The sequence below is a fragment of the Triturus cristatus genome, chromosome 6 (assembly GCF_964204655.1).
Source record: "Triturus cristatus chromosome 6, aTriCri1.1, whole genome shotgun sequence".
NCBI lineage: Eukaryota > Metazoa > Chordata > Amphibia > Caudata > Salamandridae > Triturus > Triturus cristatus.
The window spans coordinates 320212625-320238585 of NC_140589.1; the positions used below are offsets into that span (position 1 = coordinate 320212625).

At 43.8% G+C, this 25961-nt stretch overlaps 1 protein-coding gene across 9 annotated transcripts in view; it reads right to left on the reverse strand.

Annotated features, from left to right (window-relative positions):
• Nucleotides 1–25961, reverse strand: part of LPIN1 (lipin 1) — a 421902-nt gene that overhangs the window by 15522 nt on the left and 380419 nt on the right. For all 9 annotated transcript variants that reach the window (XM_085610674.1, XM_085610673.1, XM_085610676.1 and 6 more), the window contains 6 exons: nucleotides 23961–24105; nucleotides 21743–21891; nucleotides 19399–19485; nucleotides 18542–18694; nucleotides 17847–17961; nucleotides 5730–5833 (listed from right to left, as the gene is read on the reverse strand). In XM_085610674.1, coding sequence (XP_085466800.1) covers nucleotides 5730–5833; nucleotides 17847–17961; nucleotides 18542–18694; nucleotides 19399–19485; nucleotides 21743–21891; nucleotides 23961–24105 — 753 coding nt within the window. The remainder of the gene's footprint in view (nucleotides 1–5729; nucleotides 5834–17846; nucleotides 17962–18541; nucleotides 18695–19398; nucleotides 19486–21742; nucleotides 21892–23960; nucleotides 24106–25961) is intronic.

Sequence of the window (25961 nt, forward strand, 5' to 3'; positions counted from 1 at the left end):
GGTGGCCTTATTGGATAAAATAGTGCTGAGTGGACCCAAATAGTGGCTCTATCTATTCATATAGGCAGAGTGCTCCATAAGTCATAGCGAGGGTGCTTGCAGTCACAATAGTTTCATCTGAAGGCACAGATTCTTGCACCTACCCGACCACTCGCCAACTCTTATCTCTGGAACAGTGACTCTCCTTAGTAACTTATCTCAAAAAAACCCTCAAATAATTGCATACGTAAATACTGTGATGCTCAGCTGACCAACCCATCCCACCAAGACTACTACAGCACTCAGGACCCCACAATCAAAGCCTATGGAGAATTCTAAGGTATCCTTGTACATTCACCTGTAGCCTCGTGTTTTGTCCATTTTATAATTCCTATTTAGACTTTAGGCAGGCCCTTGACATGTAAGTTTGCAGCAAAAGGTCTATATGTCCTATTCAGTGTTATACTAATGTTTTCATCAGCTGAATTCGAACGCCAAAACTGTTATGCATGCAGCCTAGTGGTGTGGACATGTACCCAAGAGGAAATCAAATGCCTCACAAACACAAGCTCTACTAAAATAATCAGCGCTGGGGTGGGAAAAGTATCAATGGCTAGAAAAACTTTCTTATCCAGAGTTTAATCTCTGATTTTAATTGAAGCTTAACAAAAGTATTCTAAAAGTAGGAATACGTCTAAACCTTTTTAGGCAGTCTCCGAACTGTTGAATTCTTTGACAGTGTCAAACTGGCAATGTAAATGACCAGTCTTAGTTTCAGCAGACAGCACAATAAATACTACATGTGGTGTCCTTACTCAGTGAGTAAGTTATTGAATGTATAATAATTTAAAATACATAATTTATTCTTCAGGAGCCATAGCTCTCAGTGGGGCAGAGAGATCACTGGCCAATAGAAAGGAGTGGGAGAAATAAAGATTCCTGAGCAGCAGGCGGGCAGACAACCAATAAAGGACATCACCAATTTAAGGGAGGCAATATTCATAAATAAACTAGCTTCCTCACTACCTGCTTTGGGTTGGTCCATTTCAATAAGTAACCTGTTTAGTGGGGGCCCCTCATCACCTCAAACCCAAGTGTTTACCACAACACTAAGCTCACCAGTGCATCAACCAAGGCCATTACCTCAGCATGCTGTTACCATGACTTGGTTCAAGCTAGGCCCAGTTAGTAAATGTGCCCCACTTAAACAAGGACAGGGGATGGTAATGTCAATGCAATAACAAGTCCAAGTAGTGGTACTCACTGTCATGGGGTTGAGGTGGTGGCATACATCCTTTTGGTGCACTTACTGCTTGCACATACTAGACAAAAAATACTTTAAAGGTGTATCAACTGCAGTCTACAAATGAAAAATTATTATGGCTGTGTTTTCACCTTCAGAAGAAATCCTTTCTTAAGATTCACTGCAATTCTAAACAATATCTGTTCCAGATAAGAACAAATGAGGGGCGGCTGCTCTATAGGGGCCAAAAGAATGTTGATCCCCCCATCACGTGTCACTTGCAACTCATTTGTTAAAATATTACAGCCTTTATATGTAACAAAATAATCTCACTGATCATTTACTTACATGTAAAAGCTGCAACATCACCCTGCACCAGAAGAGGGCTCCCCAGGGCTGTAGTGCACGTGTCAGGCGAGGGCTGTTACAGACTGTCCTTTCACAGATGCAATACATATCTGACATGCGTTAGGCAGTGTAGCACGTCAGATAATGGTGAGTTGGGGCCTGTCAGTCAAGCGCCCTATTGCCCCATCAGAAGCCACGATATAGGGAAAAAAGACAGCCTTCCATCCAGTCTGAGCTTCTGATTGGGGATATGGGTGTGAGCCTCACTCTGGCGCCTTGTTTGTTTGATGTGAAAGTTTCGAATCGAGGTGCAGAGGAAACAGTACGCTGAAGACTACACCAAGTAAGTTTCTATGTTGTGTGAATGAGTCAGAGCATGCTTATGTTAATGTGTCGGAGTGTATGTGAGCATATGTGAGTGTTTGTTGTTTGTATGTGTCCTGGCATACGTCTCCTAAACAAATATTTGTCAGATTTGTTTTCGTAGTTGCGATGGTCGTAGAAATAAGAATCTCATTTTAATGCCTTTATTAATTAAACATGGCACTAGTGTATCTCGAGAAAACTGCTTGTAGTTCAGTGCAGACTGCAGGATGACTTCGAAGTAAGTGGCCATGCTTTATTTTGTTTCTATAGTGATTAGATTTTATTAACAGATTTCTAATTTTAAATGACTTGCTTAGAGTTATAGAGATTGGTCCAGCCTATTGCACTGTTTGTAATTTGTATAACAAATCTATTATTTTATTGATTACATTTGCATGATTTTGTTTATATTCCTTAAAAATTGTGATGTTGAAAAATAGATCAGATACGTTTTACGTTTCTGTGAAATAATTGTTTCTATACCTAACAAGAGCTTTGGGATGCACAGACACCCGACCACAGCCGGTCTCAGTATAGTATCAGTTGCATGTGAGCTCGCACTTGGATTGAACTGGAGACTGGTATATTTTTCCTATCTCTAGTTATCTGTGTAGCATGACCCAGTGCATCAAGTGCTCAACACTGTGCATCATGGGTGGTCACCCATAAGGGCACAGTTATCACACTTCTGTGAAATTGAATCCATTTATGCTGTTCAGTTTCTTACAGTTTGCAGGACTTGCAGAAAATCCTTTATTTGCCATTATTTAATTTCTCTAGTGCAGGTGTTACAGACTGTGTGGTAAAGCAATGTGCAATCTTTTATATGCCTCAAGTGAATGCAACTGTTAGGCAAGAAGCTTTCAACAGAGAAGGCCAGAGAGAGCTAAAATCGACCTTTAATTTTAATCCCTCTATCGAAGTATATCATAGAACTCACTGATGTGAGTATTATTGGCGAGAACAAGGCTACTTAACCTGGCTCTTTAAAGTACACGGGCATATACCAGTGGTGTTTGTCAGTCTTATAGCAAGGATATAATATCATGGGCCCTGCCCTCGTCCAAATAGAAAAAATTACCCATTTGACTGCTGTTGGGGTAGTAAAATACAGTGATCATCAGGGTTCATTGGGCACTGCAGAGCTCTGGTACCACTGCACGTGTTGCACCAGTGGTAGCTACGCCCCTGGTGGGCGTGATTGTCGACAGGGCTATGTCATCTGGCTCTATAAAGTGCACGGGTGTGAGTTTTCATGTGTGTGTGTGTTCATGGGGCCCTTCTTGTGCCTAGGTCTCTGACGGTTCTATTCCTGTGCCTACACTGACATAGGTTCAAAGAAAGTAAGAGTCAATGAAAAAAAGGGGAGAAGCGGTATCTCTGTGAGAACAGCCTTGTTATGGATCACTCAGATAAACACTGACCAAGTCTCCTTTGTGCATACACAGTGTAAAAGCTGCGCATGCAGAGCCAGTTTACTGCATGTGCTCAGTAAGCTCTCGTGAGATTGCAGGCTTCATTTTGAAAGAGAAGTGGATATTAAGTTCTGACTATTGCGATCAAAAACGTGCTCTTTGAAAATGGATCTAAGAGTCATTTTATTTCTTTGCTTCTGTGGCTGCCGAATGCGGCAGCTATCTGAAAACTCGCACTAAATACATTTTTTTTTCTGACTGAATGTTTAGCATGAGAGCTGAAATGCCAAAACACTAATAGTGGGCGACACCTTGCCTTGTTATTCCGGCCGCTGCCTTTTTGTTGATAGATTATTCCTTTCTAAACATAAACGTTAAATTGAAGGTAGTGAGGGAACAGACATATGGGTGAGCTGAAATATTTGTTTCTGTAAGAACATTAAAGGCTGTAGTCCAATAATGGCTTCAGTATAGGGTTTAATGCAGTGTGTCTGCTGTCTGTCATTCAGTTCTCTGGTTTTACTGAATAAGCAGCTACTTACATCATTATCATATGAAGTCTCTTTCTTGATGTCATAACTACAACTTTAACAATTGCTTTATTATCTTTGCTTTCGCAAATTTGCTTGAAAAGGCACCATTTGTCTACTCTTTTTATAAAACGTCCCTGGGGGAGGACCCCCCCCCCCCCCGAAACCCTTCTATGGCGTTCGGGCTCGCTTCCTAAGCTCGCTCGCAACAGGGCACTCATCCCAAACTTTTACGCCTTCGCACTTTCAGATTTCACCAGCCACCACTGGTACAAATACAGGATAGGATGGTTTAATCACCTGATGAGATGACCAGGAATATTGAGAAGAATCATGTGGTAACAATGCAGTGATTATGGCCAATGGAAGCTGAGTGCCTAGCCCGATCAGCAGTGCCTTGGCCTGTGTGGTAGCTCAGTCCCTCTGGTCAAGAAGGTGTAAAAATGATGTCACTCTGTACACTAGTTTAAAGGCAGTTTACACCTGTCCTCACGACCCTCAAAGCACTGTGCCTAGTTACTAAAAATAGGAATATTGAGAGAAGGGCATGTTGGGCCAACCACTGCTGGCCCTAACAACTGTATTGTGGAATGATGGCATTGAGTGGCAGTCTATACTTAAATGGTTAGTTAAACACGGGCACTTTGCCTCACACAATACCTTCTGAAATAGAAGGAGAAGGAGTCTAATTGCAGGCGTCTTGGAGAAAAGAAACACAATCATTTGCATGAAATATCAAGTATGAAATCGTATCTGAAAGAAAAGTGAGCGCAGCTGAACAGCAATTTAGGAGCCCTGCAAGACACTAAAACTAAAACTAGAATAACAAGCACTTTAAGCTCATAATAGAATTCTTTTCCATGAGAAAGACCAGTTTACCAGTAAGTGGCTGGATTTAGTGCTCCCGGAAAAATAGCATTTTAAGAACTGAAACACCGTGCCTGCACAGACAAATGGCCATTTTCTGAGCCGTTTGCAGTCATGTGGCACCCTCAGGTTACTGCCTTTACTTGCCTTATGCTTTATGCCTTATGTGAGTGTTGCCCATGCCTCTAGGTGCAGCTCAGTCCTAAAGCCTTGCTTCTATATAAAGTGCATATTTCTTGAAAAAAAAATTTAGTGGTGTAGATGTTACTAGCAAGTATGACCACAGAAGACATTCCCAGCTTGTTAAGTAGTCTGACTAGTAGTACGTTCCAATTGCAGGTAAAAGCTCTATCGATAATTCCTTCCTGTGCCCTTCTCAGAAATAAAGGGGACACTCAGCCCTGTCTGAGGCATTGAGGGAGGGGGTCAGACACACTTTGAGGCCACATAGTACATGTATGGAACAGCAAAGAGATTGCACATACAAGCAGCTTTGGTGGAGGGTCACAAGGTGATATTATGACTTTGGCTCGGGCTGGGGGGTAGTAGCATCACCCTCTCTAAAAATAGGGGAGGGACTTGAGTCTACTCTTGAGTTGTGCTCAGAGTAGGTTCATATTATGTTAAACCTGTGAAGAAAACCAGCATTTTAAGGCTGTTGCCTAACATCTATAAATCAGTAAATACAAAATTTGCGGAAGCCAAATACAACTTTAGGTAACAGAACACAATGCAGTTCTTTTCTAGGACTTTTAATGTGAAATCTGCTTGCTCCTACTCAGCTCTGCTATTTCTTGCACAACTAATTTTTTGTTATTGTTGTTGACATTCGACATTTATACGGCGTGCACATATGGCTACTGTCCTGTAACCTGAAGACACTCTACCCCTCAGCATACAGCCTCTACTGCCTACTGCTCACACCTTTCAGTTTACCCAAGAGTGTAGTGCCATTTCTTTGAGGATAAACCGTTTACTCACGATGAGATGTTGGTCTTTGCGTGTTCTTGAATGAGTTCTCCTTTAGGATTGACAGTAAATATCCGGTTTAAGGAAACTCCCACTTCCTTATAGGAGTACACATCCTGTATAAAACAGAAACATACTTGTCAAAGTTGTGAACCCTGCATCCTCCCTCATCCAAACAATGCTCCCAGCAGACAGAAACATGGTACTAATTTGTATAGTTTGATTTCCTAGCACTGCATTGTGCATAAGTCACTGTTAAAAGATCACTGAAGCACCCATGCACATCTCAGAATACAACCATTAGAGTCCAAGGTGACTCTATGGCTTTGGGCCTTTCATCTTCCAAAGGAAATTTGAATAGATTTTTAATCCAGCTGGAGGGCTGGGTTTGCCTGCAAAGGAGAGGGGGTGTTTGTTTTGATGTCCAAAGGTTCAGTAAATAGAGTTTTTATAGCTTATCAGCACATTTCTAAACATGCCCAACTTTGTTAGAACGTTGTCTGAGGTCCAGGGAGAATAAGGGATTTTGCCTACACTATCACAATAAGGTCATTGGGGAAAGTGGTGTGAAAACTTAAATCTTGCCTATATCATCTTCATATACTCCTATGTAATACTGTGTTACTAATCACATATATAGCACAGAATGTATGTATATTTCTAAACAAATATACATGTTGTTTTATAGTATTTTGAAGCTTCTTGTGGCACTGAAAATGCTTTCTAATTGTCATTGCCCTAGTAGACCAAACCCCCCAGAAGGCTCAGGATTGCAAATTTCCTAGTAGCGAGACCTCGCTATGAAACCTGGCAAGTGGAAGCAGACTTTCGGAAGAATGATGAGCCTAGTATTGTATGTATGAACAATATCTTCTCCACAAGGATGTCCAGCACTTTCTTGGGGATAATATCCTGCCACCTGATCACTAGATAAGGTTTCACTGAGAGTAAGAAGTTTCTGTAATGTGATTTAGCTCCTTTGAGAAGTATTGCGAGAACATATATAAATATTAGTCTAATTTTCTTTTAATTTCATCCTCCGACTGACTGCCTTCAAGCAAGAGCCCTGGTTTGTGGCCTTAGGTCTTGGGGCCCATTGCTCAGTATGGACGTATTCTAGATTGCTCATGGAATACAACAACTTGCCAGTGAAGATCTATATTTACGAAACTGCCTGGAAAGATATGCACAGCTCTAAAGCAAGGATGTAGGAAATTGGTTTGTTGGTTGACCGGGGTGTGAGCACTGGCCAAGCAGCAACCGCAATCCTTATCAGGGTGAGGCACAAGCCGACCCTAAATTAAGCTATGCTCACCTCCTCTGGTAGCTTGGCAAATAGACAAATAGAGTTAGACAAATAGAGATTCCTTTTGTAAATAAAACAAGACCAAAACGACAAATATCCAATCAGTAGAGACTGAGATGAGCAAGTTACTTACCTTCGGTAACGATGTATCTGTAAGAGGTATATATTATTTATAGATTCCTTACCTTAGAATTACCCCCAGGCATCAGACTGGATACGGAGAATTTTTTCTCAGCAGTACCCCTGCGCGTCGGTAGGTCATGTCGGTCGACTCCGCATTTGTAGTCGGTGTCGTGATCACCGGGATGACATCGCGGTATCTACTTAGACGCTGCCCCTGCGCGTTGATGTCAGTTCTTTTACACGACATTCCACACCAGAAGCGCAGAGCCATGCAAGACATTGACCACTGGTGCACAAAACTAGTCCCCTGAAAGAGAGTCCCTTACTCTGGAAGTCAGTTCACAGAACGGGAGGATGGGTGGGGCGGTAAGGAATCTATAACTAATATACGTCTCTTACAGGTATATCGTTACCGAAGGTAAGTAACTTGTTCATCTGAAAGAGACTATTAGTAATAGATTCCTTACCTTAGAATAGATACTCCAGCAATACCAAACCCGGAAGTGGGTCTGCGAACTAAGTTCACACCAGAAAGTCCTGGAGAACTGAACGGCCAAAGAAGCCATCTCTCCGGACTGGACTATCCAGGCAGTAATGTTTAGTGAACGTGCGCAGTGATGCCCACGTGGCTTCCTGGCAAATGTCACTAAGGGGGACTCCATGTCCTAAAGCAGTAGTGGCTGTTGTCGCCCTGGTGGAATGGGCGCGCAGTCCTACTGGAGGCTTCTTTTCGCCAGGGAATGACCGATCTTAATCCAAAGGACGATCCATCGAGAGATGGTCCGTTTTTGCAAGGCCTGACCTTTCTTGGCACCCACATAGCCAACAAAGAGTTGATCGTACACTCGGAATTGTTTTGTGCAATCCAGATAAAAGGATAACGCACTTTTTGGATCCAGATGTGGAGTCTTTCCTCCTCCTTGGAAGGATGCAGGGCGGGAAGAAGGTTGGCAAAGTGATGGTCTGTTCTATGTGGAAAGAGGTAACCACTTTGGATAGTAAAAAAGGCTTAGTTCGAAGGACACCCTTGTCTAGATGGACAGCAAGGAAAAGAGGTTTTGTAGATAGAGCCTGAAGCTCACTCACCCTGCGAGCAGAGGTGATGGCATTCAGAAAAGCAGTTTTTGAAGTTCAGAGTCTGAGAGGACAATTATGAAGTGGCTTGAAAGGCACACACATATGGTAAGACTAGATTCAAATCCCACTAGGGCATTACGAAAGGAATAGGAGGACAGAGGTGAGTAATGCCCTTAAGAAACCTATTTATAATAGGGGATTTGAAAAGAGAAGGCTGATCAGGAAGGTGAAGAAAGGCCAAAATGGCCAAACGATAGCCTTTAAGGGTGCCCAGAGCAGAACCCTGCTGGACCAAAGAAAGTATGAAGAGGAGAACCTCAGAAAGAGGGGCAGAAAGGAGATCCACAGCCTTTGCTGCGCAGCATGCCACAAATTTGTTCCATCTACAGGCGTATACTGTTTTAGTAGAGGGACACCTGGCTGCCAAGATGACATTACAGACTTTGGGAGGGAGGTTGAAAGCGGCCATTTGTCACCGCTCTATCTCCACGCAAGGAGGTGAAGGCTGGACAGGTTCGGGTGGGGGACTGTCCCCTGCTGCTGCAACAGAAGATCCTCCCTAAGAGGCAGTCTGATCGGAGGATTGATGGCCATGTTCAAGAGCTCTGGATACCAGACTCTTCGTGCCCAGTCCAGAGCCACAAGAATGACTTGGGCCCGGTCACGCTTATCTTCTTCAGCACTCTGGGCAGAGATGGTATAGGCGGAAAGGCGTATAGAAGACCAAAATTCCACTTGTGATGAAAAGCGTCGCTGAGTGAGTGCCGCCTTGGAAATTCCAACACACAGAACTGCTGACATTGGGCGTTCTCTGAGGTGGCAAACAGATCTAACCAAGGCTCTTCCCACTGCTGAAAGAGACTTTGCACCAACTCCGGAAGAAGACGCCATTTGTGATCCATCATTCACCGGCGGCTGAGTTGGTCAGCCCTGGCGTTCAGGGAACCTGCCAGGTGTTGAACCTCCAGGGATACGCCCTGATGTTCCAGCCACGTCCAAAGGCGAAGAGCCTCTTGACATAGGGTCCATGACCCCACCCCGCCCTGTTTGTTGCAGTAACACTTGGCAGTGGTGATCCATCTGAATTTAGCTTTCGGAAGAAACTAAAAACACATCTATTCTCTAGATAACCGGGCCCACTTCTCACTTCTGCTTCTGAGTTTTTTCAGTTCAGCGAGGGGACACGCTTCCGAGCGTAACCATGCGCTTTACAAAATTCCCTTAATAATAATAATAAAAAGTGGTGTTGTCCGTGAACACCTGAACTACCCTTCCTCTCACAATAGGAATGCCTTTGGTGCAAGACAAATCGCCCGGAGCTCCAGAAGGTTGATGTGGAGCCCGGACTATGCCGGAGACCAGAGGCCTCTGATCTCTACCTCTCCCATGTGGCCGCCCCACCCCAGGTGTGACGCATCTGTCACCACTGTGAACTCTGGTTGAGGAAGGGAGAGGGATCTGTCGTTGACCCAATCCTGGTCCGTTAGCCACCACTGCAATTGGTGTGCAGTGCCCTCCGAGATCTGGACGCAATCGGAAAGATTCTCCTGATGCTGCCCCCACTGGAACTTCAGGTCCCACTGCAGAGCCCGCATATGCCACCTGGGATGATCCACCAGCAGGATGCAGGAGGCCATGAGGTCCAGCAGCCTCTGGGTCATTCTCACTGAAATCCGGGATAGAAGGCGGAAACATCAGTATCATAGCCCAAATAACCCGGACTCGCCGCTCGGGAGGATAAGTCTGAAACAGCTTCTGAGAGGGAATCATGTATGATATTGGCACGTTGATTGTGAACCCTAGCGAGTGCAGGAGGTCCGCCGTAGTCTGGAGGTGGGAGACGACAGCCTGGGGCGAGCTCGCCTTCAACAGCCAGTCGTCGAGATAGGGAAAGACTGGAACCCCTGATCTGCGCAGATTAGCTACGACCACCGCCAGCACTTTCGTGAACACACGAGGGGCGCTGGTAAGGCCAAAGGGGAGCACGGTAAACTGAAAATGCTCATGGCCTACAGTAAACCGAGGGTAACACCTGGGGGCTGGCAGGATGGGGATGTGGAACTAGGCGTCCTGCAAGTCCAACGCTACCATCCAGTCTCCAGGGCAGACAAGACCTGAGCCAATGTTAACATTTTGAACTTCTCCTTCCGGAGGAAGCGGTTGACGTCCCGGAGATCCAAGATATGACGCAGGCCTTTGTCCTTCTTGGCGACCAGCAAGTAGTGGGAATAACAACCACGACCTACTTCTGGCACAGGGGCTCGCTTGATAGCACCCTTGGCCAAGAGAGCCATCATTTCCTGATGGAGAGGGCCAAGTGATCCTCCGACATGCGATGGAGTGTTGGTGGCATGGAGAGAGGGGTAGTCTCAAAGGGGAGGGAGTAGCCCCTTCTGGCTATCTGCGAAACTCACCTGTCTGACGTGACGTTGTGCCAGTGAGGGAGGTGATGGCGGATCCTGCCGCCCACTGGCAACTTGGTGGCCCTGAAAAGTCAGACTAGGAAGGTTTGGAGGCAGCTGCAGGGGGGCATTGGTGGACTGATACTTCCTCTGGCCCCCAGACCCACGATGCTGGGTCCCACGTCCCCAGCTGCGTAGGTGCTGGGTGGCTTATGCAGTCCTGTGGCTCTGGATGGAACGTGGTGGGGCACCCCTGTCGTGGCCACGAAAGGGGTGAAAGGCAGACTGCATGGGGCGAGAAGTTGCTGCAAGGCCCAAGGACCTGGCCGTAGCCCTAGAGTCCTTGAAGCACTTGAGCGTGTTGTCCACCTTGTCACCAACCAGGCGACTGCCATCAAAGGGCATGTCCAAAAGGGTAGATTGGAAATCCCCATAGAAGCGAGAGGTTCTCAGCCAGGCATAGCGCCCCAGGGCTACTGACGTGGAAATTGTCCTACCCAGCGAGTCGGCGGTATCCAGCCACACTTTGTTGCGTCTCGACCCTCAGCAACAACGCGGGCGAGCACGGCCCGGGTCTCCTCCGGGCACTGTGGTACCATTTGTGCAACCGTGTCTCACACTGAATGTGTCTGACGGCCCAAGAGACAGGCGGTGTTCACCGATCCAAACATCTTCTTCCCAAGATGGTCCAGCTACTTGGATTTCCATTCTTGAGGAGCTGTAGGGAAAACGCTTCCTTTCGAAGATGAGGCTTGGACCACCAGGGTGTTGGGAGAGGAAAAGTGGGTCGCCCAGGCCGGGCGGTGGCGTCTGGCAATCATCCTATCTGCAGGAGTCCCTGTGCTGGGCTTGGGCCAGGAGCCCAGAAGGACGTCAGTGAGGGCCTCATTGAAAGGCAGCAAGGTACCGAAGAGGCAGCTGCCGGCTGAAGCACCTCAGTCAGGAGGTTAGTCCTGACTGCCACCGTAGGAAGCTCAAGGCCCAAGGCCTCAGCAGCCCTACACAACATCACAGCATAGGAAGCTCCCTCCTCTGTAGCCACGGTAGGGGAAGAAAGCATACCAAGGTCTGGGGAGGTATCCAGACCACTGGCATCACCCAACTCCTCTCTCCTACTGGTCTGCCAGAGGGTCAACAGACCCTCCTCTGGCTGCAACTCTGGGTGATGAGGAACGCCAGGGAAGAACAGTTGTACAAAAGTCTGAGCACGACTTCGAGTCGTGGTCGGGCTCAGAGTCATGCTCCAGGCACCAAAGGCACAAGAAGTGCGGATCGGTGTCCGACATCAGCTTGTGACAGGAGTCACAAGGCCCGAAACCGGGTCGACGATTTGACATTCCTTGTGCACCAGGAGTCGTAAGACTTCAAAAAAGATGTCGACAAAAGTCAAAAAGTTTAGTCAAAAATGACTAAGGGTACTGCTCTCTCGGGATCTGCGTTGGCAGGTGCAGAAAAAGAAAGAACTGATGTCAGCGTGCAGGGGAGGCATCTAAGTAGATATCGCAACGTCATCCCGGCGATCACGACTCTGAGAACGAACACAGAGGCGACCGACGCCACCTAACGACGCGCAGGGGTACTGCTGAGAAAAAATTCTCCGGATCCAGTCTGACGCCTGGGGGTAATTCTACAGTAAGGAATCTATAACTAATACTCTCTTTCAGATATGCAGTTTTAAAGATATTAGTGAAAATAGCGCCAAAAAGCACAAAGCGCCAACTGTGGATATCTGGTTCTGCCAGACCGGGTAAAGTCACAAATTCAGGCCGACCTCGATGGAGCGTGGGTCGGCTACAGGTAACCAGCTAGTCTGGCTGAACAAAGTACCTTAAATGCTAGTTTGAGAAGAATTGCGAGGATCCACATCGTAGATAGTCGTTCAGCTGAGACGATGCATTGGTTCCGAGATGTTGTGCGGCTGCAGTGCGAGGTCATTGGTAGCCACCAAGGATGCTGTAGGCGAATGCTTGAGGAGCTGTGATGCAGAGTTAGTTGTCGAGGCTGTGGTTGATGAGGGATTTGAGGGCCTGCGTCATGCAGCTGCAGTTCCGGGTCTTTGAGACAGGTCCAAACCATGATTGAGCAGTGATACATCGGTTCTGCTCTGGTTTGCGCCGTCAGCAGAGGAGATGTGTCCGTTTCGCTGAATCCACAGAGGCTGGCAGAGCACCATAAACCCACTTCCAAGGGTTCAATACTGGGGTGGCACCACTTGGCAGGGTCGACTCACAGATGGCAGAGTTCAGGTGCAGCTGCAGGGTTGTTGGAAACCTATTGTGTCCCTGAGGCCAGGCCAGGAGGCCAATCACCTGGCCCTTGGAGTCACTCTGGGATTCTGGGTCCCAGAGATGTCCTTCTCATGTAGGCACGTGGGCAGCAGGCAGCAGTCCTTCAGAGCAATAGTCCAGCAGAGTGGCAGTCCTTTCAGCAGCACAGCAGTCCTTCGCCCTGGCAGAGTACCCACAGGTCAAGAAGTATACTGAAGAGTTGGTGTATGAGGTCTGGTATGTATACACTGCTGTGCCCTTGAAATGGGGAGAAGCTTCTAAAGGCATGCATTCGAAGTGCACATGAACCATGCCCTCTCTGGCCTGGCTCCAGACTAACTACAGGGGGTATGCAGCCCTTTGTGTGGAGGTAGGACACTGCCTTTTCAAGTGTAAGTGGGGCTGCACCCAACTCCTTCCTTCAATCCTGCAAGTGATGGCCCATCCAGACACACCAAAGTTTCCTATTGTGCGAGTCTGTTTAGGAGGAATACACAAAGCCCAATGGTCAACTATACCAAATCATGTGACACAGTGACAGGCTGCAGGAACAAAATGGCTAAGGCAGGAAAATTTCAACTTTCTAAAAGTGGCATTTTCAAACTTGTAGTTTAAAATCCAACTTCACCATAACTTAGGATTTTTTGTTACAATTGCAGAGACACCTTTCATGAACTGGGTACCTGTTCTCATTTGGAAGCAACAGCTTAATAAATGTAATAAGGTAACTCGAGTGTTATTCTATGGGAGAGGTAGGCCTTGCAGTAGTGAAAAACGAATTTCAAAGTTTTTCACTACTAGGACATGTAAAACCTAAAAGTGCATATCCTACTTTTTAAATACATTGCACCCTGCCATCTGGCCTGCCGAGGGCCTACCCAAGGGGTGACATACCTGTATTAAAAAGGAACATTTTGGGCCAGGCAAAAGGTTTATTTTGCCAAGTCACAATGGCATTTAAAATGTGCACGCACAGACTGCAGTGGCAGGCCTGAGCCATGTTTAAAGTGCTACTGAAGTGGGTGGCAAAATCAGTGCTGCAAGCCCACTAATAGTATTTAATTTACAGGCCCTGGCCACAGGTAGTGACACCTTAATAATGACTTACAAGTAAATTAAATATGCCAATTGGGTATTAGCCATTCTTAGCATGTTTTAAGGAGAGAGCACTGGTTAGCAGTGGTAAAGTGTGCATAGTCCTAAGCCCAGCAAAAACAAAGTCAGCAAAACAGGAGGTCTGAAGGCAAAACGTTAGTGATTTTCCCCCCTTCAAGGATGCCAGGTCAGAGACCCAAGCAAAATTAAAGTTTTCGATTCATGCAAGTTTCCTTTCACCTTCATTTTAAGACATTTTCGGGGCCAATTCCTGCAACCTAGCGCCATCTTGTGCAATATGTAGTAGTGCTGTAATGCAGCTGCTAGTAGTGATCTTAATGTAGAGCTGGTCCTGCCCCTGTGGCTACCATGTATGAACTTGTATCTAGCAAATAGATCAACATAAGCTTTTAGACATCGAGACATTAGATATCGAAAGATGAGTGTAATCTTATTGTCTTACAACATCTATCGTTCCTGAGGTACATGTCAGCTGAAAAGAGCTAGAATGAAGAGAACATTAGGAGGAAGATTATTTGTGTTTCCGGCTGCTTAGGCACAGAAGTCTCCCATTTAGGGCAGATGATGAAGGGAGGGGAATAATAGGTACCCTATATGTAAGGCGTCCCGGCCTTCTCTGAGCGAAGAGCTGCTTACCTTTAATTTACCTTAGATAACATACTTCAAATATGGTCTTTAAAATGTGCCATCAGCCCCCTTGAAGGTGTGTTCTAAAGAATTATATTTCTTGTGATGTCACTTACAATCACTTCAATTTCTGGACCACTACCTGGTTCAAAAGTTGTTTCTTTACGTCTATCCCAAATCCACCCCAAAATGGATCATTTAGATGTGACACCCACATCTAATATTGTTCACAATTTGAGAAACCAAGTGGATTCAGTTGTGGTGCTTTCCCTGATAAGGTAAGGCTTTCCTTAACCTTCAAAAACATAGCAGAATCTGTTAGTATTGTGGTTACAAAGTCCACTATGGGTATGCTCTGAAACTCGGCTGGCCAACTTACAAATGTAATGCATGGACATGCACATAAAAGAACTGTCATGCCCATGGGGAAAAATAATATGATCATGAAGGGAACACTATCATGTTATACCTGTGCAGTACACAATTTATCCTCCAACAGTATTTCTAGTGATAGTCTTCATTTTACATGGCTCAATCTGGTCATGAACTGGCTCTGAGAAGACATAATGGAAGCAGAAATGCCAGATGTACTGGATGCTGTTATACTAGCCCTCTTTTGGACAAATTATAAAACTGTTCATCTGCTCTAATGCACAGGTTTGCAGAGAAGGATGGAATTCTGAGAATATGTTTTTGAAAAAAACTGCAGATTGAACATGAAATGCTGACTATGGATATACCAACTTTATAAAATGTGATGTATACTTAGAACAGAAACTTCCAAGTCTGACACTGCAGACCATAATGATTTGCAGGCTCAAATCAATCCTCTATCTCAATAGTTATAACTATGTAATCAGTGAAGCCCTAAAGTACTGAAACCAATAACTGCAAAAACATCCGAAAAAGAATTATCGATTAAGGCAGAACGACTACCAACAATAGGTTTAGATGCAGAATAATATTTGCTCCGGTTAACTTTCAATGTAACTATAAAAGTCGGCAGAAAATGAATGTTTTGAAGAGGAAATCGATGAGACTTAAGCTCAAATTTAGGATTTAAGATATTCAGAATACATACATATAAAGGGTGTGTAGGGTTTAAGATATGCGGAATACATACATAGAAAGGGTGTATATGTAAATATTTCTACTGGAAAAATGACCAGAAAAAAATCAATATAGCACATGATGTGCTTCTAAAATAATAAATGATTTATATACAGACATTTAATGGAGTCAAATGAGATGCTCACAAGAGCATCTGTCTACCCTACCAAGATAGAAAGTAATACCTTCCTGGCATCTACTTCATGTATCATTATTTTCCAATATGGAATGGTGAAGACCACAGTTAAAAATATATATTGATTCAGCTACCGCCTACTGCTAATGGAAGAAACCTAGGATGTGGGCATGAAACCACATTGAAAAGGGATGTACTGTCGAAAGGATCTACAGAGAGATGTAGAACAACATCTTACTGTCCAAAAGAGAACTAATTATGCAGTTATAATACAAAGAAAGTCGCTAAAATGCAGAGTTATTTGACTTATGAAGCCCATTTATATCTATCAAGCAAGTGGCTTACTTGACAGGAGCAGCACTTTAACTGAACCTTGTCAATACTGCACATTCATTCAGGAGTATGGCACCTATGGGCATTTCTGAAAGGGTAAGGCTTAGTTAAAGAGAGGGGCAGCACAACGTCTTGCAGTGGTTGACCCTTCCTACTGAATACCATCTGGCGATGCAGCAGAGTGCTCACACCTTTTCTGCCCAGAACAGTAAGGGGCTAAGATGCCCATTACAGATGTTTGCTACTGAATGGAGTGCGCCTACATTCTCTCCGAGTTACAGTTACAATTGAAAAATTTGTGACTGACTGACACTTGAAACCAGTAATAGATCTATCAAGTTTCATCTATTTTGGGGCTTTTTGGGCACGCGCGAGTTGTCTTGGGTATAATCCAGCCTCCAGATCAGTAGCCTGTCTATCCCAAAAAGGTATTAATAAAAGATTATTGTTTACCACGTGTGCTCCGCTGTCTACACGAGCTGACTGGTTTACTGTCTGGTGAAAACATCAACGAGCAAAGGAATAGTTTCTAATCTGGCTCTATACAACTGTGTACAGCACAACAAACGAGTGGCGACCACAGATGCAGCATTAAAGCATATACAAAAACTGACAAGAGGTAAATGTTATATGTACTCAAAACTGAAGTGACCTCCTGACACATGCAAATAAATATATTTAGCAATAGGATATGCACAATCACAAATAACTACTTATATTGGTGACACATGATGTCACAGCATAGGTCTGGTCCAAAAAGCTAGCATGAACAACAGCTTCCCAGATCTATAAACCGCCTAGTGCTCACAGTGGCGGCCCGGGACATAAATAAAATATGTAATATGCATGATAACATGGATTCAAAACAGGAGGAGAATAACTATTACTTACAAATAAAGAATGAAAAAGAGTTTACGTGGAATACAAGCAAGACAATATAAGTAGAAAGATACATGAGTAATACAGACAAATTAACAATACAGTCACGGTAAGCAGTTGAGTCAATCATGCAGTCCATGGAAGTTTCCACAGTCAAATAACATTTTTATATGTTACTTTTATACGTTATATACTCATTTATTGTCATATTGAGCATATTTTCCGATTTGATGAAAAAATGAAGCTTCCTAACCTTCAGGGATTGACAGTTGAAGATGACTGTCAGAGAATATTGTGGCAAAATGTGGAGACTGGTGACAGAAAGGGTGTGCAGTATTGCAATGGTTGTTCTAGTCTATTTACCTGAAATCGAACCCACCATTTGTGCCCATTTCCTTCCTTATGCGTCCTGGTGCTATCAGAGAAACACTATCTACCCACCAGGGTTTTTATCGTGATGGAAGATGCAATCAGTGGAGGGAACTGTTTGCCAATCTATATTGTATATCTTTCTTTAATAAATATTAGTATTTAATTAGATAACGGATATCCTTGTGCAATATTTCTATGATAGTATAGTACCAGAAAATGAAGGCGACTGGGTAAATATTATTCCTAAAATATAGATCCTTAAATACACTTTTGTATCGACCTTAAACGCCATTATAAGCAGGGACATACACGCATCTTTGTTCATAACAAACCAAACTAACCAAATATTAACAAATAACAAAGGTCTCGAGTCATACTTACGGTTGGTCGGTTTCCAAAAGCAGCATAAAAGGGCTCCAAATTTGGATAGAAGAGATTTTTAATGTCTGTCAAACACTGAATTTTAAACGTTTCTGGCTTTTTTTCTATCACTTCCCTGAAATAAGAAAAATAAAAGTGAAACCTGGAAATAAGAACCGCAGTATCTACTTTTACTCAATGATATAAATGGGTGTTTTCGAAGGAATATTGACAAATAACATGACACTAATACACAATAATTTTCTCCCCCATATTTGATTACTTCTTATATATCACTTATGCCTGCTTGTAGCTACCAGGGGTTATGTGATTGGAAGCCCTTGTGCTCAATATAAGCTTGACTGCTCCACGGAGAACAGTCCTAAGGGAGCGACAATGGGCTTAGAACGACAGGCAAGGATGGAGTCATGGTTGAGATCTTGAACAAGTGTTTGGAAGTCTAGAGATTGGAGTGCAATCTTAGATGTGTTTAACTTTAAGAAGTCCTACTTCTTCTACCACTCAAACGAAAGGAGTCAGTCTTTTATTACTACCAACTTAATTAGCCCTTCAACTAGAAGTTGTTAAAGGCATCTTAGGTATTGATGATTGGCAGTCTATGGTTTGGGTGAACCTACAATGGTCTGCAATCCCAAAAGAGAATTTACTTCCCAGAATAGTCCCACTCCCCCGATTTGAGATTAAATGTGTCATACCTGTGCAAAGCGGAGAACAAACTGCTCGGGCTCAGCAGCACCGGGCCTTGCGGTAATACTGTGCCTCGCTCATTCACCCAGTGCAGATAGCCTCTGGTCATGTCTGCCATTCCGATAGCACGCGCTGAGCAGTATAAAAATTTATAGCCATTTCTAAGCAAAAGAAACAGAAAGCACTTATATTTATTGTATTTAGCACCTGCTTGCATGCAAAGCCTATTGTGACTGTAATATATCAGAGATGTTATTCTCTCAGTGTATGGTACCATATATTAAACAATAACTTAATAAAAGGCTGTTTAACAAAGACACAGTGAACTAAATTGTCCCAGATAAAACATTGAGAGTGTTCAAAATCAAGAATGCTTGCCAAAAGTCATTGCCTTGACTCCCTGTCCAATTGTTGTGGTGTGTCTTTAAGGACACACATTTATTTAACTATTGTTATATGGAATTAGCAGTAAGACTCCATCAGAATGAATAGGTAAAGCCGCCAGTACACTTAAGCAAAGCAAAGTTATTTCTACATGGTCTTTTACTGCATTTAATTGGACACCTCATTTTCCGAAGAGAAAAGAAAAACACAAGATTTCAATTTCCTTTGAAATGTAGTTATTTGCAGTGTATACAGAAGGACCAAATGTATTAACTCACAAAATTATGTGAAGCCCTAATTAATTGCGCCCCCACCCCCCCTACAAGTAACTTTCAGTTCGTACTTACGGCTATTACAGTATTTACCTTCACTTCCCAAGCAATGGGGCTACATGTTTCAAGAAGAATTGACAAGTAAAAATAAGGAAATGCACAGAGGATGCAACCTCTGTAGTGCAGGCCAGGATTTGCTAGCTACTTACTCGCTAACTTTGTGGTACAACTTAGCAATTCCTTGGTGGGTCCAGTCCTTGCCAAGAGTTGGAAGAATATGGCCAAGGGTATCCGACCTGGAGAAAAAAAAAAGAGTATAATAAAAAAAATTAAATGAACAGTAACAGCTACTGTAATGAAGTAACAGAAAAGGTATTATTCAAGTATTACAACGCTACTACTCTTATTAATGTGTATAATGCCACATACTTATGCAACTATTACTAGTAAAACTAATAAATACTTTTGTTAATTATAATTGCACTAAATTAGCATTATCATTATTGTGTTTTTTTAGATTAAGACAATCATGATAATGCCAATGCCACTAATAATAATAAAAATCATTTTGTTTTGTCATTGGATTACCATGCAGTTATTTCAAATATTTAAATTTCTACAAAGTATTTTGGGTGTGCATGTGCAGTAGAGCACAACGTTCAAAATGCGAAGAATTAATTTCAGTGGGAAAACAGTATGTTAGGTTTAGAAACAAAAAAGCAGACCAATGGGACTAAGGGCCAGATGTATAGTTCTGATCTCACAAAACAGTCACTGTTTCGACACAACAACTGGTTTGAGACCAGAGAATATTTTGTGCTACGATAAATGCTCTAACCTGTCGCAGTGCAAAATGTCCATTCACAAGGGCTCGTAGAATTCAGGCGATTAATAACTATAAGGCAAGATTCGGTTTGACAATCCTACCAAAAGGGCTACAAACTCAGTGATGGAGGCCTGTGATGGACAGCAGAGTTTCCATTCCTCCATTCACATCTGCAGATTTCAATTTAAACCTGCCGAGGTCTGTCAAAAGGGCATGGGCGTCCATGTAAAAATGAAACTGATTTGAGAAAATCTGGAGGCCATTACTGCAATGCCCCTCAATTGACCTCTCAGGAGCACATGATCCCCTAGGATTAAAGTATTAGACTTGTTCTCCCACTAGAGACACCAAAGAGTTCTGGATGGCTGACAGGATGAGTGGTTAAAACTACAGCTGAGTTTGTGTAAAGCAGATTTGAAGACGTGTTAAAGCCACAGGGAAGAGGAAGGTGGAGGTCATATTTTTAGATTTAGACAACAGTAGTGAGGTATTGATGACAATGCTCACCTTGCATTATTCTATATTCTGGCTGTAACTGTCTACTTTAAATCATATAAAGTTCAATAAAAACTACTGGTTGAAAAAAAACCTGGCATGGTGCAAAGGGCATTGTGGGGAACATGCAGTTCCATCAACGCCCAAAGCCCACATTCCCAGAGTGGAATCTGTCTCTCATGGACAGTTCTGCTTTGGGAATGGATACCACCCACTCTCTGGGATCTTACCCTTGCAATGGTTTGCAACCACAAAGACATGTGTGAACAGTAATCTTTCTTTAATACTCTGCTACTTTGTGATTCACAGACTTTGTGACCGCAACACCCTCTCGTGCATCAGGCCGTAAGTGCTTCAGTTGTACCTCTGTTTCGATTTTGCATTCGGCTTTGTCCATCCCAAAACCAGCTAACAACTGATAAGCAGTTTTTGTTGTGAAATCATTATTGGTTTTCAGATTGTTTACGAGATTGTGACAAAAGAAAATGTGTCCTACCTGAAGGTTAGAAAGCATTTCAGAGGGACATATCAAAAAGAGAGAATCACAAAACCAACTTTTCAAATAAAAGGTGAAGGTGGAATTTTGTTTTACTGTCCAGCAAGAAAATGTCCTATGGTCTGTGTGGTATATGTTATTTAGCTTGCACCATCAACTCACTCCTTTCACTTTGAAGCTACCCTTCTTATGATAACGCTAGGTCAATGAGTCCATTATTACAATGTTTTTTTTTACTGAGATAGAAATGAATTACGCTTTGCATTATTATATTAAATCTAGCATTTGTTTAATCAGTTAATTAAACAAAATTAAAATTTCATAAGAACAGATCCCTTTTTAACACAGCTAGAAAAAACATTTGGGGCTGGATTATGCAAAATGTTCAAGGAGTTCAAAATGCATACAGTTTCACATTAGAAGAGGTTTAATATGCTATAATAATAGTGCATACAGCCATTATGCCTGCAGGTATGGGACTTTATAAACAGTGTTCCATTGATTTTCCAGAGCAAAATTGCTGGGTAGAATTCAGAGAATAGGGCCATTTGCTCAACATGGATATTTGTGAAATCAGATCCACAGCAGGGCACCCTGCCCACTATAATTTACTTAAATTGAAGTACAGTATTAGAAGTAAAAAGCAGCTCCTTGCATCTCAGTAATCATCACTTGCAGAAGAGAATGTGACCGGCACAAACGACAAAGCAATCACAGAACATGGCGGCGACCGTACCGGGTGATTGTTCCATCAATATCTGAAATGACAATCTTATCGTCCCAGTTCCATAAGTATATTGTACCCTCGCAGCGGCACGTCCCTTGGTATTGTGTGGTGACACTGAAGACCACATCATTGGGGCCATTCTTCAGCTTCAGGCTTTTCTGAAAATAAAAAAAACACATGCAAACACAAAGGCATTAGTATTGAGCAGGCATTGAAAATCTGAAAACGCAGGATTTATGTAATAATGGCAGCCAACTTCATGACTTCTTTCAAACAAAGTAGCATTTAAACTCTGCTATATTTAAAAAGCTTTAGTTAAGAACCACAAAGTGCAAGTATATGCTGTTTTTAATGCTTTTTTTATGTACTTTCCACATTCACAATGATTAATATTTAAGTACCTTGGTTCACTCTTTCATTACTCGTGGCGCACGCATGAATTTCAGGAGTAAGCCAGGAGTTCTCTTGGCTTATTCCTGGCTGCCTGCTGGAATTCAGAGGTAAGCTACAAGTATGTCACAACAAAAAATTCGTGAATTTGGGCCCATAATGTAGAACGTCAGACCTCTGGGGGTGGTTGAGTTATTTAGTACCTTTAATCAAGGAACTGCGCTTTCTGAAACTTTGGAGACTAAACACTACTAGGCTTTTCTTGTTTATCACCTAAATGCAAGCGTACTGGAAAGAGACTGGGCTTTAACACTGTTTTAGCCTATATTCTGATTGGTGCGCTATTACCGCACTCCTTTAAATTTTCTCTCCAAAATTACGTTAAAGTATTAGAGGAATTTGCACTTGAAAAAGAGGTTTAAAAAGAGGGAAATGTTGTGGTAATCGGGTACAACAACTCCTGAAGACCCAGGCTATCCCTCATTTCAACCTCGGAAACACTGAATTGGGCACTAATTTTGCCATGGAGTAAAACAACAAGGTCCAGTTTCAGATTCAACCCAAGGCAATATTATTGCACAGTAACTCGCCACGATTGCAATGGGTGTACAAGGGGTCGACTCTGATCCAGTTGTATATCGGTTCTGTGTAAATAAGTAAAAAGAGTGACGTTGTCTCAGCCTGACTCCCAATGAGTGGGCTATGCCTCTCTTGGGATTGGTGTAACCTCTATCCACATATCAAACACCCAACACGTTTCTGCACTTTCTGCAGTTTATACACTGTGGCATCCTCTTAGCCCCTCAGCATTAACTAGGAGGTGGCTGGTGGGTTGAGGGTAGGACTAGCGGTCAGTCCTGTGTTATCATCTTAGGTCACAGGATGCATGACGTCAAATCTGATACCCCTGGCATTTTGGGGAATTGACATTCATGCTATCTGTGCAGTGCTGCGTTTCTAGAACTCGCTCATTAGCAGCCTGGGAGCAATGTTTCCATCCCACTGTCCAAGACTAACCCAAAAAACCTACTTTGTCCATTTGTGCCACCACACTGGTCAGCACTATAGCACCCCAGTTCTAGTTCACTAAAAACCTCTTCGTATGCGTTTCTAGCAGAAACCTACAAAAACTGAACAAGGACACAAAACGTACACAAGGGACTTGGGTGTAGAAATGGGCAAGGACAGTCAAGTTTGCTAAGTAAAATGTATTTGTCCAACCAAGATCACTGCACAGCTCAAAGATTGAAACCAGGGACACTAGCCTCAGGTCCATTTAGTGAAACAAGTGGTCAGACCTGCGCCAACCTACAATTTACATAAGTAGCTGGGCTCACTATAATATGGTGTCCATCAGCGTAGTGAAACAATACATCATCTTCACTCTAGGCATAAGTTACACACACACACACACATGCGCACCCTCAGCTACACGCAGAGTATAAATCTGTTTTCTTTTGTGTACGCACCTGAGACTAGTACTAAAGATTTTATTCATATTTGTATAGCGCTTTCCATGCCCCTTACAAGTATTAAAGCACTTTTGTTTGTGTGTATATATATACTTATTTTACTTGTGTAGCTAAGATACATTTCTTAGCTTCCCAAAACTCATTTTATTGCATATTTTTCTTTATGGCCTGTACAGTGTTCTACGTAAGGCACTTCAACTTGGCACGTGCTCGATCGACAAAGACTGTAAATACAAGACTTACTCCTGCAATCAGAAAGGCTAACAATTAGCAGTAAATGGAACAAGGGAGGTGTCCTAAACAGTTGGTTATGCTAAGGCCGCCAACTGTGCGCCAAACCTAGCCAGAAAGTAGTGCAGACTCACGAGCTGGTCCGAGTTGAGCCGGAGGGTCTTTTTGTACGTGACCCCCGAGGATGCCGGGAGGTGGCTCTGGCTGGACGGCATGGAGCCCCCGCTCTGGTTGGCTGCCCGGCCCTCTTCGTCGCTCGAGGAAGATTCATCTTTTAACCTGGAACAGCAACACAAGAAAATGCGCGCGCGGTGAGTGCATTTTGCCAGCCATTAAAAACACATTACTACTGCACTGAATCACGCGCCTGCTAATTGAATCCAAGTGAGATCTCGTGGGAGGCTCTTTAAAAAGCAGGGCCTGGCGCGAGTCAATGAACTCGCGCCGCCAGCATCTCATTCATGCGGGCTTCCCATCATTCACCTTGCCCCAGCAGTCAGTCACCAGCCCATACGCATTCGTAATCACTGCACACCGAGCACGCCTGGGTGAACACAACGCGCTGACGCACGGCCAGGGGTATCAAGTGATACGGCCGCCTATTGATTAATATGCCACGGTGCATTATGGGTGCGGCGAGCCTCATTGAGAGCGAGATGGCGCCGCATCCTTTAGAGATGCCCCCCTTCGCCGCATTATGGAAACCAACGCTGCAGGATGACTCACGCTCTACGCCTGGAGGGGACCGCGCGCGCAGCCAGCGGCCGCACTGCAGCTTTAAAAGCATTTCCAAATAGCAGTTCATCTCCGATTGTATTTAGGACATGTCAGGAAGCATTTTCCGCGGGAGGCATCATGTCACACGAAAATTAATCCGTCACAGGAAATAACAGTTAATGGCCTCAGGCATCGAATGGGAACAGATACCATCTATCTGGGTGTTCAAGAAAATGCCACGTTCGCAGGCTTTCCTGAGCAAAACAGGCGAAAACATATGACAATCTATGGGAATCGAAGATATTATAGCTAGAAAATTCGGCCACCAGTTACAAAGCCATTTCCACACCTTTGTTCAGTTTATGAGCAAAAATGGCTTGATTACCAGGCAAACGAAGCTCTGCAATTTGGTGAAGGTGCGTTTGCACTTAGATATTGGATTACAGACACATAATAAGACTGGAGGCTCAATGGTCTGGTTAAGGTGGAAAGAGGAAACCACCTTAGGCAGGAACTTAGGGTAGGTTCTGAGTACTGCCTTGCCTTGTGAACTTGAACGAAGGGGTCCTGTAATGCAAGTGCTTGTAATTCGCTAATGCTTCTGAGAGAGGTAATTGTCACTAGAAAATCCACTTTCCAGGAGAGGTTCTGGAGAGGGCAATAGTGGAAGGGCTTAAAAGGGGCCCTATGAGTCTGGTGAGGACTACACTGAGGTTTCACACTGGAGCAGGGGATCTCTGGGAGGGCTTACCTTTTTGAGGCCCTCCATAAAGGCCTTAACCATTGGTATGTGGTACAAGAAGGAGCGCCCTCTCTTTATCGTGAGGAGGTGCTTCGCCCATGCCCTCGGAGTGAGTGCACTTATGTGCAGTGTGAACCACCAGCTAATCTTGAGTGATCTGACTCCCTGATGTATGAGGGGTCATGGAGGGGTATATTTTTTTATCTACCCTAAGTGTGACCATCCTGGCCTTGACTGGCTCTTTGATTGCGTCTGTGGGTGCCTTCAGCAGAGGCAGAAAATGCACTTTGTTTTCGATATATAAATAAGGTTTCCACGACGAAATTGTCGCCGTCATGGAGAAATTGCACATCTAGTTTGGATGACCTTATGATACGTGGTTGTTTCATCTGGAGGTGACAACCTAGCTGGGTAGTGATCCACATCTGAGTCCCCTATGGAATCTACATCATAGTCATCTCATGGATCATTAGTGGCGACCAGATTGGTGTATTAATCAGGGTCACCTGAGTGAAGGGTCAGGCCTATCTCTCTGAGGAGTGAGGGTAACCACCCCATGAATATAGCAGTAGTGAAGTGTGGGGTGGTGGACGAGGAGGTGCAGGATGTGAAGAGGAGGGAATGGAGGAGTGGGCCAAATAGAATGGGGCTGGTGTCCTTGCGCTTGCACTTCTTG